The sequence below is a fragment of the Phalacrocorax aristotelis genome, chromosome 1, assembly GCF_949628215.1.
Source record: "Phalacrocorax aristotelis chromosome 1, bGulAri2.1, whole genome shotgun sequence".
Taxonomy (NCBI): Eukaryota; Metazoa; Chordata; class Aves; order Suliformes; family Phalacrocoracidae; genus Phalacrocorax; species Phalacrocorax aristotelis.
The window spans coordinates 146,348,939-146,367,970 of record NC_134276.1 but is presented as its reverse complement, the minus strand read 5'-3'; the positions used below and the strand labels follow the sequence as shown (position 1 = coordinate 146,367,970).

The 19,032-nt window shown below is 40.0% G+C and overlaps 1 protein-coding gene across 2 annotated transcripts in view; it reads left to right on the top strand.

The window, feature by feature from the left end:
* PDE3A (phosphodiesterase 3A) overlaps positions 1–19,032 on the top strand; it is a 265,092-nt gene that overhangs the window by 159,513 nt on the left and 86,547 nt on the right. For both annotated transcript variants that reach the window (XM_075114585.1, XM_075114593.1), the window contains exon 2: positions 2,563–2,613. In XM_075114585.1, the coding sequence (XP_074970686.1) occupies positions 2,563–2,613 (51 nt within the window). The remainder of the gene's footprint in view (positions 1–2,562; positions 2,614–19,032) is intronic.

Below are 19,032 nucleotides of genomic sequence, written 5' to 3'. Positions count from 1 at the left end.
AAAACTCTGGGGTTTGAAGCACCATGTTCACATGGTGCTTCATGTTCAAACAAGATGCAAACCACGTGCTTCACTGTGTGAAACATCAGGCAGTAACTGGGGAACAGGGAACAGGGTGGGCAAACCATGCCTGAAGAAGAATGGATGTTTAAGAGGACTTGATTTGGGCTTGAGGATTGGTGGTGATCACAGGTAACCACCCCTGGCACACATCAGTCTGGATTCCTGGGACTGACTGGAGGGAGAGCATTCCTACATTTGGTGTACCTCCTCTAATGGGAATGATAACTCCAAGCTTCACTCTTAACTGCATTGCTTATGTTTGGTGCCAATAGCAAAGCAACCCTTCGCTTTTCAGTAAACTATGGATTCAGTGAGGGTAGGAGCATGAAAAACCTGGCAGCGGGATCTCGTGCTACACTTGGTTTTGAGGGTGTGGTATGCTCTGCCAAGTGTCTGTAGAGCCTGGAGAACTACAATAATCGTAGCCAGGCCTGTAACATTAATCCAGTGAAATAAGAGGCATATTTTTTTGTGTTAATTTCACTGGTAGGAAGTTGTAGGTAAAGATATCCTTTATCTTGCTGGGAATCGCAGGTGCTCAGGTTCATGCTAAATTAATTTTTCTTTAGCTAAGTAAATTAAGAAAGCGGGCAGCACTTCCCCACAAGGCATAGGGGCTGAGGAGTTAAAACTGAAGAGGTTTTCTTGGTCCAGAGTGGCAGGGGCCAGGGAGGAAGCACAGGTATGAGGATTTTGGCAGAGGTTCTGTGAAGCACATAACCTTTGGTAGGTGCATCTCTTGGTAGCTTTTGCATGGCAGTTATTTACTGAGAGGTTAGCTTTCATAAGCACCAAAGCTCCGTTTCATACAGTAGTTAGCAAACATAACAGTATGGAGAAACAAACAGGGAAACCTGGCACAGCCAATGTTTCCACCAACAGTATATGGAAAAAGGAAATAATTACAGTAAAAAGAGGGGGGTCAGTCGTGAGGCTGTATCAGGTGAAAAAACTGGTGTGGTATTTCTGATATTTGAAGCCTATCTGCATGTCCAGTTTGCCTGCAGTTATGGGGGTAGGTAATCCTAAGTGATAACCTAAAGAAATGAAGGAGCCCTTGGAGAAGGAAAGGATAAGTAGGAACAGTTGATGGAGAAGATACAGATTTCTTAAGAGATGTATGTGACTATCCTCGTTTTTCAAAGTATTTTTGATCTCTTGTCCTGAGATGAGTGTTTTGAAAGCATGTTCTGCCATAAGCACAGGTTGTAAATCTCATTGCCTACCTCTGACCTGGGAGAAGGCATTTCCTTTGGGAAGGAATATTGGGGAAAAAAGAGCAAGAAAATGTACGTGACTGTAAGTCATTACGTGTCACATTACCCTACTATCTTTCAGTCACATATTTTTATATTTGCATTAAGCTATACTCATATGAGTAAGAAAAAGCATTACCCAGAAGAGATCCCTGAGTAGCTGTAAAATAAAAAAAACCCAGCTCCCAGGCTGGAACACATGCTGGCCGAGCGCTCAGAGGCAGGATTAGCAGCAGCAGCAGCAGCCACCTTGTGTGCTGCACAGCTCGGGCTCCACTGGAGCCATGCCTGGGCACTCCCAGGTGCTTTCCAGGGTTTCTTAGGCAGGCATGGGGATAGCTTTATTGTCAGCAGTTCACGTTTGCCAAAATCTTCGGATACATAACGCAGTAATAAAGCCTACTGGGTATTATTCTCTCTCTTTTTTTTGTCCCCTGCCATGACGTAAATGGAAAGAGCTGCTGCGTGCAAATTGTGTGCTGCTTGAAGAAAGAGAGTGAGTGCCTGTGTTAGCGTACAGTTATGATGTACAGTAGAAAAAAGATGGGAGAAGATAAATTTTTTTTTCTGGAGTCCATCTGTACCATCCAAAGTCTGACCACTTGCCTCACACCACAATCTCTTGTAGGGTTGCACAGAGGATTTGAGAGCTGAATTCGGGCTGTAATTAATGCTTGCCTTCTCTGTAACTTGAGAAGCTGTGTATCATCACAAATCTTAATTTCTACAAGAACCCATCATCTCTAAACTCTCTCTTTGGTACCTCTGCAATGTGATAGCCCCAGCCTGTTTTCCCTTAGAGGGTGTACCTCTCTTTTTTTATTACATTGAGAATAATTCAGCGGTAAGGCAGAATTATAGCCTGGTGTAAAACGTGCATTGATATTTAATCAAATGTCCCCTGGTTTTGCTAATCTTCTTCTTGATATATCAGCTCTCCTTTTGCCAGATCAGTATTAAACATTTGGCCAAAGCTGAACCTATGGCAGTGGGTATTTTATGGGCATGAGCAGTGTTGCGATGCTAGATGTGTTTTGGCTCTGAATGTAAAGGTACAAAGTTATAGTAACAACTCCCAAGTCTTCTCACCCTCATTATGGAGCTAAAAGCTGTGTGAAATAAATTGTAAAAGCAAACCTGCTTTTTCAAAGAAAATATGTAATGGATATAAAAGTGTGAATGTTTTGATTAAAGCTAATGAGTGCAATTTCTCATATGGCTGTTGCTTTTCTTTGTTTTTCAGCTCATGGGGCATTCTGAATGGGATCACAAACGAGGACCCAGAGGCTCACAGGTCAGTTGTTCAGTATTTCTTGTTTGGTTTTGGCTTTCTGTTAGGTTTGAGGTATTCAAGCAAGTTTTCCATCTGACATTGGCAACGTTGTTCATTTTGTTAATATTTGCAGGATTGAATCAATGGAAAAAAGCATAAAACCATGACATCTTTCATTAATATAATTTTTGAGCTGTAATCCAAACAGTTGATCCAAACAGAGCTGAGTCATGCAACAGAAAGATTCTTTGAGTAGCAGAAAGATGGATTAGGTGTATTGAGAAAGCATTTCTTACTCAGCTGTCTCCATCAGGATATCAAAGGAATGTAATTTCAAATCATGTGTATGTTTTGTGGTGGTGTTTTTTTTTTAAACCTGACAAATTTGTAAGACTTGGATGGCCCTCTCACCTTGTTCAGTAATAAAGGGATTAGTGGTGTTATTTGCTCTTGACACATCGTTGAAAGGAAGTTATGCCAGTAGTGTTAATGGCATCATGCAGGTAATTTTTTTATTTTAAAAAAAGGTATCTATAGCATTACAATTGCTGCAAAGGAGACATTGCTGCCAGTACTGATGTTCAGGAATTTTTCTGGTTGGGCAAAACAGTCTTTCCCATCTGATGTTGAAATTATATAAATACATTATTAGTGCTTCGGTACTTTGGAATTGCTTTTTATATTAATATGGACATATATGTCTAAATCTCTAATAAACAGGCTCTGCTGCTGTGGAGCTACATGTTTGCAACCTTAATCTCAATAGGGTAGTTCCTAGACTAACCTTCATAATGCCCCTTGCAAAAATCACTGGAGTATCTACATTTTTAATTAGAAAGTATCATATGTTAATCTGGAAACTGCTACTTATTGTAATAGACAAGATTTACTATTTTTTAATGCAAATTCATTTACTAAATTTTGCTTTTTTGCCCTTCTTGTTGAATAATTCTAAATTTTTTCCTGAAGTTTTCTAAGCTGTCTTGCATCTCATTTCAAAACCTCCTTGAAATTTGCAAGAAATTCAATATTTCATTAAACAGTTTAAGATGGGTTGCAGATCTGATTTTTTCAGGTGACAGTCTGTTTTTTCAAAAATATTAAAAAACCAAACTAGTTCTCAGTGGAAACTGAGGAATTTCAGAAAGCAGGGAAATCCTATCCAGTAAGGCGAGACCTGTGCAGTACATAATCTCTCCTGCCTCATCTGGTGTACTAGTTGACCAAGTTGTGTTCCTCTGGTCCAAAGAGTAGAAGGTAAATTGGATTCCTCTGAACTACTGTTGAGAGGATGGCAGGCAGTTACTTGAAGGACTCTTAAGGTGACCTAGACTTTGTATGTCCTTTGTATGCTCTGAACCATGCCCTACAGTCCTAATGCTTTGCCTACAGCAGCAAAATATTTAGACTGCTGACTGGAGCGCCTATGAAGTCTGCGCTGGTTTTGCGTCAGAGGCGGAGGCCTAAACCCTGTCTTAAGTCCTAATGCCTCTTACATCCTGTTGGCTGTGTGCCTCCATGCTTGAAGGACTTTTTGTTGTCGGTGAGACTTTTTTTAAGGTTTACAGCTAGCCAATGAGAAACGTTAGAGAAAGGGATTTAGGTGGAAGGTAAGTGGTGTATCAAACTGGTCCAATAGATTTTAAATTAAAAGGTATGATGGGTCAAGCTGACTGTCAAAAATGTGTCTTGCTGCAGGAAATTGGACTTGGGCTGCTTAATAGATCCCTTTTGAGCTTTCTGGAAAAGTGAACTCACAGGATGAAATAGTTGCCAAAGAATTTTTTAATTATTTGTTCTCATGAGGCTACGGTTTCTTCCAAGGAGCGTTCCAGAGAAATTAATATATTGCCTGGTTTATCTCTTTTGCCCCATTCTGAGAATAAGGAAGGCTTGCATGGCATGGCCTAATTTCAAAGGAAAAGGTCTCATGGACATTAACTCAGGTGCGGCAAATGCCCATCTATATGGCGTGCAAGTAAAATAATTTATTGGATACTGTTAGGGAAGGTTGTACTTGGGCAAAATGAGATAACTGATTACTAAACTTACAGGTGAAGTTTTCTGAGTTTCAGTAGAAGCTGAGGAGGAGATAATTGTGAGAAGATAACTCCATATACATTTAAAAATTTTCTCTCTCTTTCTGAGAAGTTTTGTTCTTTCCTTGTGTAGTGTTTTATATAATCCATCACCATTCATATTTTTAAAAAATAAAAAACGGGGGTGTGGAGATGTTTAGTGGAATTCTCTGCAGGTCAGCCTGCAGTTGCTTAAACCTTTCCTGAAGGATATTGTTAAATTATTGAAAACATTATTCAGGAAAACTCAGGTTTTCATGTGGAAGTCTCCTGCTGATCATTTTTTTTCCTCAGGGAGAATGTCTTTTATTTTTTTAACAAAATAATCAAAAATACTTCCCCCCCCCCGAGAGCATGTTCCTTCAAAACAGGATAAAATCTGCATATGTTGGGTTTTCTTGACAGAACAGTGAGCTGTTTCCTTCTAAATCCATCAAAAAAGGAGTGCATAGTTTTTTAATCATTTTCATTCTGTAAGCACTCTTTTATTTCATTTGGGCTGTGTATAGGTGTTCTGCAAAGCTTCTAGAAAGCTGCTTCTTACAAATCTTAGAACCACCTTGTAAAACTAACAAACAGTATGTACCACAGAAATGTTAAAGGATAGGGTGAATAGGGTGGGAAGAGAAAATGACCCAAGCTCTCTGATTACCATGTGGTATCCTAGTGCCCTGTCACAAGAAGCACAGGAAAAAAGTGTCATTAGGGGGAAGAAAATAAGCCACAGTTATTCCACTATAGCCTCAGACTTTGTCTTTTACATGGCTCTGATAACTGTCTTTGATAGGAATAGTTATCTATATCTAACAGATACCATTAGTCATAGTGGTATAGTGGTATAGTATGGTGTAGTAGTGGTAGTTCATCGCATCAATGTTAACTAATAATTAGTTAAACCTAATTTAACTAGCTCCTTGAAAGGTTAGGAGAAATTTAGGAGGTTCCAATTTTTGCATGTAATATAAAAGATCTGTTTTATAATTTTGTGATGTAGTTGCACTGTTGTCAATTTGTGTTCTTAGAAAGTGTACCCTTTGTTAAATAAGCTCTTGCTTAAAAATTAAGATGAGTAATCTGTTAGGTATACTTCTCCTTCAAATCTAACACATTAGGTAATTAAAGATGGACTGGCAATTGCCTGCAGGATCTGCCACAGTGTTGCTTATGGTGTTTCCCTTGGTCTGTGGGGCTTTTCTCCAGCTGAGAAACGGGACCTGGGAGGAGAGGTCTCTCCTGGACAGTGGTAGCCTGTGCTGCTTGGGCAAGCAGCAAGAGGGGAGGAAGGGGTTTAGGCTTATGTTACTGGGAGCCAATTTATTAGTCTTCCATGATCTTTTAATTCTTACAGAGTCAAGTAAAGAAAGTGGGAGGCTAGATCTTAAGAAGCCACCTGTATCTGTGAATGTTAGCAATGTCACTTGTGAGAAAAGGAAGTGGAACCACTGGTTTACCATAATATGAAACTAAAATCCACATATAAACTCATAAAATTATTCTACCAAGACTCATTAAACAAAACTCTAATTCTGTTAAGATTTTTTTAAGAACTAGTAGGTTTCCTATGGTATGTGTTGAAACATGAGAGGAAACTACTACAGCGTATGTCATACTTCTTTAATGACCCACTTGGAAAATATGTTCCTTTTCTGCAAGTGGGAATTAAATGCAAAGTGATGTAGTTACAGGTAGTGATGGATGTCAGATGAAATACTCTGAGGCTTATGGGATTTTCTGTTTGCGGGAGTTTGTCTCTTGATAAGCATCTGCAATTCAATAGAATGTAAGTGGGACGAGTAAAAAGCTGTCTTTACGATATTTAGCTTGCTCCTGACTTTCACGCCAACACCGTGCTCACTGTTTCATAGATTACACACATATATATGTACACGTATGTGTGTATGTTGTAGGATTCCTTTTCTTTTAGAATAATTACACTATTAAGGCTGTTTAAATTAAAGTGAATCTTTGCCTTGCAAAGATCAATGAGTTCCTGGCTGCCTACTTCTTTTTTTTGCCCCTTCTTGTTTTGATCTCTGAAGATTATCATTTCCTGCTGTAAATGCTTCACACAGAGAACATACTCTCTGCATCTGAAATCATGCAGAAAGTGCAAAGTGAATTTCATTATGTTCCATGCTTAATTTTTAAAATTAATACATGTTAACATTTAGGCACAAAACTTTGAAACTGAGTTCCGAGGCAAAGAAATTCATAAATGTTTAGGAATGTTTAACCCACCTAAAGAAACATCTCTCTCTTAAATATACACATGCAGCCTGTAAAACTACATCATCTCACTCATGTGAAAGGAAAGTGTTCCTACCCATTACTAATGTCAGTACATGCTACAAGAAAACGTGACTAGCAGAATTCATCCTTGGCATATTATCCCTCTGCAGAAAAAATATGCAAACCGTATTTTAATTATTTTACTAAAACATAATATTTGATACTTCTAAGATATTTCAGGTGGGACCTACAGCATGTTTTGTGCACACATTTTTACAAGGGACCTTGAATGTGTGGGAGTTATTTGTTGCTCTGTCATCAAGACTTGTTTGGCTTGCTGGAGATGTAGGCGTAGCCCCAGGAGTCAGTGGAATCAAGCGATCATTCCTCCAACATTAGAAAAGGATGATAATCGAGAGAGAAACACAGAGGTCCAGTGTTTTTAATTCTCGTTAAATATAAAAGCTCTCAATTATATATCTGAGGTGCTGCATTTTACCCCTCCAGTTCCTAAGCAACAGCTATTTTCAGATTGAGTGCGTCTGGTGTTGTCTACCTACTTCATGCTTTTGCGAGGTAATTCGTCAGTGAAAGCTAGGCTTTTCACTGTCTCGCCCGATTCCCTTTGTCGTGGCACTATAAGGAGACGGATGCTTTAAAGAAACGGGAGAAGCTCGGGTGTAACCGGTCTCAACCTTGCAGCTTGCAAAAACTTGTGAACATCGGGGAGCTCTACCGTCTACAGCAATGAAGCAAAGGAGTCAGAAATAAGCTTCTTGACACTGGTTTGAGAGAAGCTTTTTTCTTGAGTGTGGAAAAACCTCTAGAGCAGATTCAAAATCATGAGCCGGAAATCTCTGTACTTGCTGAAGCGTAGATGGGAGTCGATTCCCGCTACTGACCAGGTACTGTGCTCTGGTGAATCTGTTGTGTCACTGTCTTCCCTTGCAATGCCACTGTAAAGAGATTTATGGTGATTTAACGGTGGTGTTTGGGGTCCTCTGCATACAGTGAGAACCAGCTGATTGTTACTTGTCATTTCCGTGATGAATAGTGCAAAATGTTGATAAAGCCGATTTTGCAAGTCATGTGCCATGGCAGCCCACTAATGCAGGCTTAAGTAACTGACAGAATTTCCCTGTCTCAAAAATGAGACTTCTCTAGAGGTTTTAGGAGTATTTTAAGCTGAGTGGCTAAGGAAAAGTGTAGTCTACTGCTGGTGGGTTCCTTGGTGCATGCCTTTGCTCCATTTCGTATTTTACATGTATGTATGTAAGTATGAAATTACTGAGTACAAGTAGATGTAATGCATTGGCAGAACCTCAGCTTTTTCAGCATCTTCTTGGTTGATGCATCATTCCAAGTATGTTAACAAGGACAAGAGTAAAGCAGATGTAAATGATATAGACCAGATGTAACATAAAAATTGTGGGATGCTGTTTGGAGCAAGGATCGTCACCATAAGTAGGACTAAGATGTGATGAATGGGAGTACGATTAGTACATTTCCTGCTTCTTGCTCCAGGGTTCTGTGAAATTTTTTTCAATCTCTTACTTGGGATGTAGAGACACTAAAATAATTCTAGAAATAATACTGAAAGGAAAGTGGAGGTAGTACCTTATTACATGTTCCAACACAGTTTTCTGTTCATAAAACGGTTGACTGTGAAGGGATGCCTTTGTCAATGGGAAAGGGGCAATTTGGGAGAAAATTCTTCAACAGAATGAAGGCTGGACTACAGAATTACTTCCCAATTTTTGAGAAGGATCCTCCTGCACCCTTTTCATTGAGAGGGGGAAGGGAAGGGCAGATTACTTGCCATATTTTATAGAGTTGTAGATTTTTAAAGCCAAACTGGACCACTGTGAACATCTAGAGATGTCAGACATTACTAGTCAAAAAACATCTTGCTGTCACAGCCTGTCACATCAGGCCAATGTTTCCTGGTTAAATAAGAATATGTCTTTTAAAAATATCCAGTCTTAATTTAAAGCCTTCAAGTGAATAATAATCCACCATATTCTCTGATAAAGTTTTTCTATTTTTTGTGTTGTCTTTTTTTAGCATAATGCCTTTGTGTTTCACTTTTGCTCTTTTAAATCTCCCACCAAATCAATTTGCTACACCTTTGAATGCCAAATTTAAAAAACTGTCTTTCAGAAATATTTTTTTTTCCTGAACAGACACTTAGATTATTCTTCTGCTTTGGTTTGCTGTCATTTAAACTAGCTAAAATACTAATTTCAAAGGAACCAGATTATCTGGTAATTTTGCAATAAAAAATTCACCCTGAAAACAATAAGACATTGTTGATGAATACATTTTCATTGGATTGAAATTGAATTCAATTGATCCAGTTCAATCAGGCGTTCTTAAATCTCCTGGTAAAAGAAGGGTAAAGAAATGCTCTGATATGAAGTGACTCATTAGTCACCTTGCTTCTGTTAAGATGATGTAGGGGCACTACTGCTGTTTCAAAGGAAAGCTGTATTTTAGCCTCTTGGCTTCCTTCTTCCTCTGACAGAAATGCAGATCCTTGGCTTATTATGAACAGATATTTGACCAGTAAGGGATCCTTGTTGTTGCATTTGGGTTGCTAACCAGTTCACTTTTCCAGTGTTGCCTTTTCCTTTCAATCACTCTAACCCTGATGCTGCATTGCATCATGCTGTGTTACAGTATGATGTATCTGGGAAAAATAAGTGTTCCTTACCTAGGTGTGAGGTGTGCTTGACTGCACTGAGCTGTGTATCCTCTCCATCAATAGCCCCTCAACGCCTCTGGAGGGTTTTAAAAGAGAAAAGGAAATTGCCCTGACCCTTCTACCACTTTGGGCGAAGTGCGACTTAGTGATGCACGTAGATGGAGTTGACTTGAGCATAGTGTGAATCTGTAAGGATTGTTTGAAGGTAAATGAATGGAAGAAAGATGATGTTAAGCTTCAAACACATAGATATTTCTGTAGCTGTTCGTATTGCTCCTTACGCTGGGTGGCACAGGTGGAGAGGGGCTCCTCTGCTTGTTTGTTGTCTTGCTCAACAGTGCCTCATAGGAAAATGCAGTTACCATGCAAGATGACAAACACGGAGAGGCAACTTCTTGAGCATTTTAGGCTGATCCTGTTCATAGGATCATAGAAAAGTAATAGCACTGCCTTTTGGTGCAAATTAATTATTTAGTCCTTAAAGGGATGCACGAGCTTACTATGCTATAGGTTAAACTTGAGGAAATGATATTATATTTTGATAGGTAGGTAGTAACATTGTAGGTTATTTCTCTATTCAGAGGAGACAAAAGATATTTATGTTAACAAATGACAAAACCTCTCCAAACTGGCTTACTGTATTACCACTTTTTTTTTTTTTTTTTTTTTTTTTTTGGGACTGCATGAAGGAAATAAAATGGAATTCTGAAAGTGGGATTTTTGGCTTGATCTTGTTTCTAGTTTAAAATAATGCAGCAGATCTGGCTTTTAAGAACATGGCAGCTGTAAGTCTACAGTGAAGTCTAATGTGAAGTCTAATACTCTATTTGAATATAATTTGTATCTTTTAAAAGTCTTTAAGTGATTTTTATTCCTCATCTTGCATACTTTACATCAAATCAAATGAAACACAGAACCATGAGCAGGCTAAGAAGTAGTGGTGGAGAAAAAATAGGAGTAGTTATGATGGCTATAGACAATATTGCTGGGAGCAGTGGTGGGTTTTTTTTTGAGGGGGAAGGGGTTGTTTAATTTTATTTTCAATCTTTTGAACAGCATTTATGCTCACAGACACTACAGCACAGGAGTCTCTATGGTTTCTGGAGCCTGGTATGACAAAGGAATTTTTTGGTTGGTTGTTGGCTTTTTGTGTGTGTGAAAGAGTAAGGAAAGTGTGTTTGAGTATGAACCCTGCATTAGATCTTTCGGTTTCAGTTGATGAGAAACATCTTACCTAGCTATACACTTTTAATGGGAGATGCGGGAGAGCCTGATCCTGTGGGTGTTTTGCATGGGTAAATTTAAGCAAAATGGTGATGAATTTTATATCATATATTAGCCTCTCTTCAAAAAACTGTAGTATCTCTTAGTGCTTGAATCATTAATGTATTTATATCTCTCAATAATTTCAGAAGAAACTGCCTTCATAAATCTAAGGAAAGAATATATGAATGCTTTACTTTCTTGTCCATCCAGCAGTTCGGATTGCCTGAAAGTCCTTCCTGAAGTTTCAGTACAGGTTTTTGGGGAAATTCTTTGTTGGTTTCATTTGGTGTATGTGCCTGAGGATCTTTATTTCTTGGAATGATCCTAACTTTTTTATCCCTGATAGCTACAGCTGAGAATGATTTCACTGAATGGATACACATTTAAAATGGTGTGGTAACCAAATGAGCCAAAGGTGATGAGGTGTTAAATATTTGCTGTAAGGATGTTGAGTATTTCCCTCTGCCTGAAATTCCCTGTAGAATTCATGAGCCATAGTCTTTGAGCATAAGCTGTATTTGATACCAGTCCTAAAACAGTAAAAATCTTTACACGTTAGCCCATGATGTAAATTTTTAATTGTTTCGTTAATGACTATGAATTTAGAAACAGGAACTAGATTTATACAACAATATAGAAGCTAAATAACCCAATAATTAATATACAGATTTATGTAGCTATAGATTGTTCAAAGGAATGTGCTGTGCATGCAAACACATCAGTAATATTTCTTTAGCTAGAAATGCATACTTATAGCAGTATAAACAATGGTAACGATTTCTGTACCATTAAGTCACCAGTTTAGATTTTGATGGATTTGTTTAAATCCCAGGAAGTGATGCCTCTCTCACCTGCCAGTGATTTACAGCACAGCTATGCCTAAGGCAGTTTGCATGAACGGTACAATATCCTGTTCTTTACCACTGATGTGGCAGAGGGGAGAAACTCCCATGGCCTACACCCTATGCAGGGTGCTAAAAAGCAAATAAACTGATTCCAATATGACTTGAGTCATAACTCTGTGAAAAGATAAATCCAGGGATATTCCGAGAGAGCTTGATATAACATTACATGATGCAGCCACCATATTTTCAGTGTGTTCATGTGTGAAGTAATTCTGATAGATTAAAACTGCTGTATAGAAATGGAAGAGGTTTACTTTGTCAGGATTGGGAACTGTGTTTTCACATTTTTCTTTTTTTTTTTTAATTAATGGCTCACTCAGCCACAGACCTTTTTGCTAGTTGCATCTTGCCTTTCTGCTCAAAATGGTTCTCGCTCATAACCCCTACATAACCCCTATACATCCATGAGGATGGAGATATCTGATATCTTTGAGAAGGCTGGAGCTCCTGTGCTTTATTTTCCTCTGTTGTCCACTAAATTCAGACTTTTCTTTGCTGCTGTCCGGCTGTCCCTTCATCCAGCAGCCTGACAGCAGTATGGTGCCGCCAATCGTCTTCGGCCAGAGCCAGCTTCACTGGGACTTTCATGCTGAGGAAACATGAGACTCCTCGAGGCAGCAGTTTTTGCATCTCGACAGCAGGCGTAAATGCATCAGTATTGCTGTTTGTATAGGGGAGAGCCACGAAGGAGGCTGGCTTACAAGCAGAACAGTATTAGGGACCTGGATGAAAATCTTCAGAGGAGCAAGCATTCTTGGTACATGCCTCTGCCATGAAGCTCTTCATAGAGAAGCAATGGTTATGAGAGGGGAGGCCTCAGAGCAGTTGGTGTGAGGCTGTGTAAGTCTCCCTGCCTCACAGATTTCCTGAGGATTAGGAAAATGCAATAGAACCAGGGTCACCTGAAACCAAGAAACACCTTTTCCTTTCAAGTGCCCATGCCTAGTGGGTTGTGCCTGATTATTCCTTTTGCACAACTTGTCTCCCAGGCAAGCTATGGTGTGTGGTGGGAGCCATGCTCACCATGGCACCACCACTGCCACCGCACACGGTCTCTTTAGGAGGTTTTAGTGGCAGCAGAATAATAAACGCACAGAGTCATGGAAGTGAAATGCAAGCCGGGGTAGAGGTAATGCACTACCTTGTATCACTGCATTTACTTAGAAGTGTGTGCCAGGTGTTACAGCCTTTGCATTCATAGCTCACCTTCAGTGAGCTCCTCCCATCTTCACATTAGAAAGGCCCATGGGGAATACATGCCTGAAGCAGAGTTCCTGCTGGGACATGTCGCAACAGTGATCCTTGTATCTTACCCAATCCCTCTTATAATACCTGAAAACAGTTTAAAAAAAAATGTTTCCCATTAAGTACGTTTTTATGGTTTTCCGCGGTTATTCATTGTTAATAAAACCTTACATTATCCTTTCATTCAGCAGACAAGTTTTCAAAGCCTTGGCAGCACAGCAGAGATTTGTGGAGTTTGGGATGTTATGAAAAAGAGGCCTCATGGGAGAGTTGTGGGTTGGTTGTAATATGGAGCTGGGGCTGGGGGAGGAGAGTTGCTTTTGCACAGCAGGAAAGGTGCAGAAAGCTGAGACTGGGATTAAGAAAAGATCTATAAAATACTTCTTTGCTTTCTAATACAGCAAATGAATGCAGAAAACTATCTCAGAGAAATAGTCAGCTTCAGATTTGGCCTTGCTTCTCTTAGAAGTGAGGAGTTGAGCTACAGGCACTAGCTGTGACTATGAGACCACTTCTGTGTGTATTCCCGGCTTTCTACCCTGCTGCTGTAATGAATGTGCAGGAGGAGAACAGGGTGGTAATGAGCTTGGCACCCAAGAGAGACCCCTCTTGCTTGCCGATGTACTACCACCACTGCTCAGGAGATGACTGGAGAGGTTAGTCAATACTCAGTTGGTAGTCAGCGTTGTCAGGATGTGCATTTAGGCCAGGGAGCAAATGTTTCCAAAGTGCAACAGAGACAAGTTCATTTCAGAAGGGTCAGCACCAGAAATATACTTGTCATCGTGCATGGCTTTGGCCAGGCAAGAGCTGGGGGGAAGCCTTGGCACTATACATGCTGGCAAATGGCAATAAAATGTCGGTAGTGATTCACAGGAGCCTAAAGTGTGATCGAGAAATTGAAATTAGTGTTGATGTACAGCTGAAAGAGGCTAGAAGCTGGCAGGGCAAAAGACAGGATATGTTATACTGGCAGTTGTGCGACACAGATGATGCAGGCAAACCTCCTGCAACCTCCCATGCCCATCACTTGTAGGGTGGAGAAAAACGTTTTAAACGGTGTCAGCCACTCCATGAATCACCTGCTCTGTCATCTGCTCTGCCCCAAAATGGTTGGCAGTGGGACAGGAGGAATGGATTGGAAGCTTGATAATGACAGCCCTCCTCTTAAGGCTCGGTCACCCTGTCATGTCAATATTCTTCACAGTTAAGCAGGAGCTCAGCACAGATTTTCAGAAATATTGCCTTTCTTCTTGAAAATCTCTCTCTGTTGTTAATCCTCCCAGGGGTGTAGTGCGAGTCTTGCTGCTGGTCAGGCAGTCCACTTGTGTGGAACAGAACACAAGCTTGCTGATGACACTTGACTTAAATTGTATTCTGCTTTTTTCAGTGCGTGAGTTCCAGTTCAGGAAGGCTGCTGTTTGTAGGATCATAGCCATTCTGTAGTTTGCAAAAGGAATTGGCACTGAAATGCAAACAGCAATCTGAAATGGTATCCTGGTGAAATGATTGCTCGAAGCAGCATGTTGGGAGGATAAGTAGTTAGGAAGTGTAACATTTGACTTAGTATTTTCTAAAGCACAGATAGTGGAAGAAGCTGATATGCTGTCCCTTTTTTTTTGCTCCCCAAGCATTTCTTTAGTCTGGAGAGTGCATATCACTTCTGTGGTGCAGATATAGATTTATTATGGCAGTTGAACTGAGAGGACAAGGTTATGAACTGTTGTCATTTGGAGCAGAGCAAGTGGATCTTTTTCTCTCTGGGATGATCACACTCCCGAAATACCCCTTTATCTCCCTGCATTTCTCTCATCATCGCAGTATATCTTTCTGGTCCAGCAGTTTTCACCATCCTCTTCATTTGTTTCTTTGTTTTCAGATCCCTGTTTTTTATAAAATGTAAGTTTACTGGCTGCAGCTTGTATTTCTCAATTGCTTCTTTATACATTCCTTTGAAGTAGTTCAGAGGCTTATGGTCTTCATGTTAAACATCAGTTAAGAGATTTTGTTCATGTACACTTTTCCTGTTTTAAATTTTCCTGTTTTAAATTTTCCTGTTGGAAACTTAAGAAAAAATGCTTAGGGCATCAGTTATACTTGCTTCTTGGGCTTAGGGGGAGTTGAAATATATTGGCATCTGACAAAGTTGCTGGTTACTTTTAAGTACCCATAGAGAAACTTGTAGACTTTCAGAGAGTTTAATCTGCTGAAATTCAAATCCTCTGCTTTAGCACAAGCTAAAGCTATCTGCATGTTTTCAGATTGCAAATTCCTCAAATTGCCGAAATTTGGGCATCCATATGCCAATCTGAAACAAAAACTACACTGAGAATGTTCTGAGTCCAAAGTGGTGCACCTCAAAGAAGGTAGTAGTTAATGATGAGTAAAACAGAGTCCCTTAATCTTCTGGAAATGGCTATGCTGGATGAAATTTTCTGAATACAGGCTAACGGTTGCAGAGGGAAACATCAGCACAAATGTTTAAAGTTTTGCAAAAGTATAGCCATAAGCAACTGAAGACAGGGTCTTATGAAGGGAGGCGATGGCCAATGTAGTAATGGGCGATGCAGCTAGCTTCCTTGTAATGAAAAAAACTCACACATTAAAATTATGTAGCACTGTGGCTTTTGTGATGATAGAAGACTAAAGTTCAGCTCCTCACAACTCTTAAAAGCTGAGAGTTGTGCCACAAAGTGTTCTTTTCATTTCCAATAACATCTTAAATTTCACTTATTGCGTATGTGTATTTCAGGTATTTGTCGCCTTTCCAAACAAATTGTTGAACACAGTCATCATAAATTTTTGGCTTCCTGTTTTCAGAGATGAACCCAATTATGGAATGAACATGATTAATGTACTTAATTTTTTTACTGAGCAGTGATTATGCCTAGTCTTCAGCCAGGATGCTTCCACTGGTATGTTAATAGTAGCATTGCTAGAGGATGTGGGCTGCTATAACCTTCCTTACAGAGTTTCCACAATGCCATTAATATCAGATGTCTTCAGTAACGAGGACAAAATGAACTGATTTCACTCTATGATGGAAACTTTGGTTTAAAAGCATTTTTATTAATACTGGTTTAATATTTGTTTTTTCCCCTGTCTTTTGTGTCCATATTGGGAAGACATGTATGCTGTAATTGCTGCTCTCTGGGATAGTTTTAAAGAATAAATAAGTGAAAGTATTTCCTATTGTTCCTTCCTTACAAGAACACATGCTGAACTCTCTAGTAGCTCATTTTATGAGTTTCCCAGTGGAAAAGCTCACAGCTGATCGGCTCTGTTCTCAACAGCAGATGTTCTTTTTCTGCTTGACTTTAGTAGTGAGCCATAATTTTGTTCTCTGCCTGATGGATCAGTGTTCAAAATTTCAAAATGAATTATTGGAGCAGCCTCCTGAGATTTTTGAATAAGCCAGAGCTGGAGTAAATCTTAAAGTCAAGTCATAAAAAAGAAAATTTCATGTAGGGCTGGATTTTTACAGATCAAAGGTTCATTGTGTAATCGGTCTGCATTGCTCAATTTTCAATTCCTGAATAACCTTGAATGTTACAAGAGCAGTATGAATTCTTGCAGTCCATAGAGGAACTCTGAAGATTATCAGACTTGAATCTAGAGTTCATAATTATTGAGTTATTGGGCTTTAGGCAGGACTAAAAAAAGCTACTTGTTACAGTGAATAGACAAGCCGCTAGAGGAGAGGTAGAGGTATCAGTTACTGAATTGCAAAAAAGAAAAAAAAAAAAAAAGGCACAAAAAATGTATTTTTATTAATAGACCTGGATGATGGACAGAGTGCACCCTCAGCAAATTTGCAGATGGTACAGAACTGGGAGGAGTGGCTGCTACACCAGGTGGTTGTGCTGCCATTCAGAGGGACCTGGACAGGCTGGAAAAAGGGGCCAGGAGGAATCTTACGAAGTTCCATAGAGGGAAATACAAAGTCCTCCCACATCTGGGGAGAAGTAACTGCAGACACCAATACAGACTAGGGGTTGACTGGCTGGGGAGCACCTTGGCAAAGAAGGCCCTTGGGGGTCCTGGTGGACACCAAGTTGAACATGAGCCAAAAAATGCATCCTTGTGGCAAATAAAGCCAACAGTATCCTGGATTGTATTGGGCAGAGCATTGCCAACAGCTTGAGAGAGGTGATCCTTCTCCTCAGCTCAGCACTGGAGAGATGCATCTGGAGTGCTGGGTACAGGTCTGTGCTCCCCAGTATGAGAGACACACAGAAATATTGGAGTGTGTCCAACAAAGGACCACAAAGGTGATTAAGGGACTGGAGCGTCTGTCACATGAGGAGAGGCTGAGAGAGCTGGGACTGTTCAGCCTGGAAAAGAGAAGGCTCAGTCAGGGAGATCTTATCAATGTGTTTAAATACCTGATGGCAGGAAGTAAAGGAGATGGAGTGAGACTCTTCTCAGTGGTGCCCAGTGACTGGACAAGAGGCAATGGGTACAAACTGAAATACAGGGGTCCCCCTTAAAAAGTAAGAGATAATTTGCTCACTGTGAGGGTGACTGAGCACTGGAACAGGTTACCCAGAAAGGTGGTGAAGCCTTTGTCCTTGGAGATATTCAAAACCTGACTAGATACAGCCCTGAGCAACCAGCTTTAGCTGACACTGCTTTGACTGGGGGAGCTGGACTGGATGATCTCCAGAGGTCCCTTCCTATCCTCAACCCTTCTGTGGTTCTGTGTCCCATGTCATCCTGAAGATAAGCTTCCATGGGACACTGTTTTTTCCTCTAAACTACAGGAAGTTTTTTTTTCACTGAATTTAGCAGCTCAGTCACCTCAATGACGAGGTGCATTAGTGCTACCAGATACTTGTCTCTGCTAATATTCACATATTTGCTGGTAAGCAGAATTGGCAAGAATGTCCTGCTGAGAGAGTGGTGCCACAGCATAACGTTCTGTGGCACTTGCAGATCATAATGCATTAACTGGTGTCCTTCTCTGTTCTGGATGATGCTGATAAGAGAGATTGAAAAAGTCCAAAGAGAAGGAGAATGGAATTTTTTGTATTCTTTGCAGCTCACAGAGAGTGAGCGATACAGTGTTAGTGATCGTATCCTGCTTGTTGAGGTGTGGAAGCAAAAGGTGAGCTTGTAGAGTTGTATAGATTCATCCTCTCTACATCTCAGCCCCATCTAGTAGCTGGAAGACACGTGGTAGTAGCAGATGTTTGCCTTTTCGTTTTCGCTACACCTACCCCCATATGCATATAAAAATTGGGAGGAGGGGAAAAAAGCTGTAGATTGAGAAGGGGAGCAAGAAAAAAAAATCTTTCCAAACAGAGCTGGAGTGTTATTAAAAACCAGCTACCAAGGTAGTGATTTAAAACATGTAATCCCTTTTCAGACTACATGGATAATATTTTGGTAGAAACCCAGGTAACCTTTCTTTTTGTTTCCAATAGTTTTGCTTCTGAAGTACAAGAGCTCACTTCTCTAAAAATGAGAAAATGTCATTCGTTAATGTTGTCTATTATTCTTCTGGTGTCTGACAGACAACTTGAAATTTTCTGTCATGTACAGTTTTGAAAGTTCATATGCAGTTCTCACATATGTGCCCTCAGCTTCAGAGTAACCTCACGCATATGGCATTTTCAGTTTTCACACCCAGGATAGGGGGACCTGGATCTTCAAAGGTAGGTGATGGATATGATAGAAATGTGGAATGGCAATAAGCTTTTTGTGTGTCATATCATCAAGGACCAATTTTTATAGGTGTCTAAAAATAATAACTCTCTGCATATACAGATTGTGTTTTAGGACTCCTGGAGGGGTTTATGTGCTTGCTTCTTTTAAACTAACACTTGGAGTTGAGTGAACATTCTGCGAATAATTATTTTATATTAAGTTCTTCATTAAGATGCAGAAAAGGAAAGGGGGTAGCTGACAAGAGAAGCTGCAGTAGTACTTTCTATTCCTTACAACTCTGTGGGATGTGAAAGTGACGTACAGCTGAAGTCCATGATTAGGATCTTAAAGGATCAACGTTGCC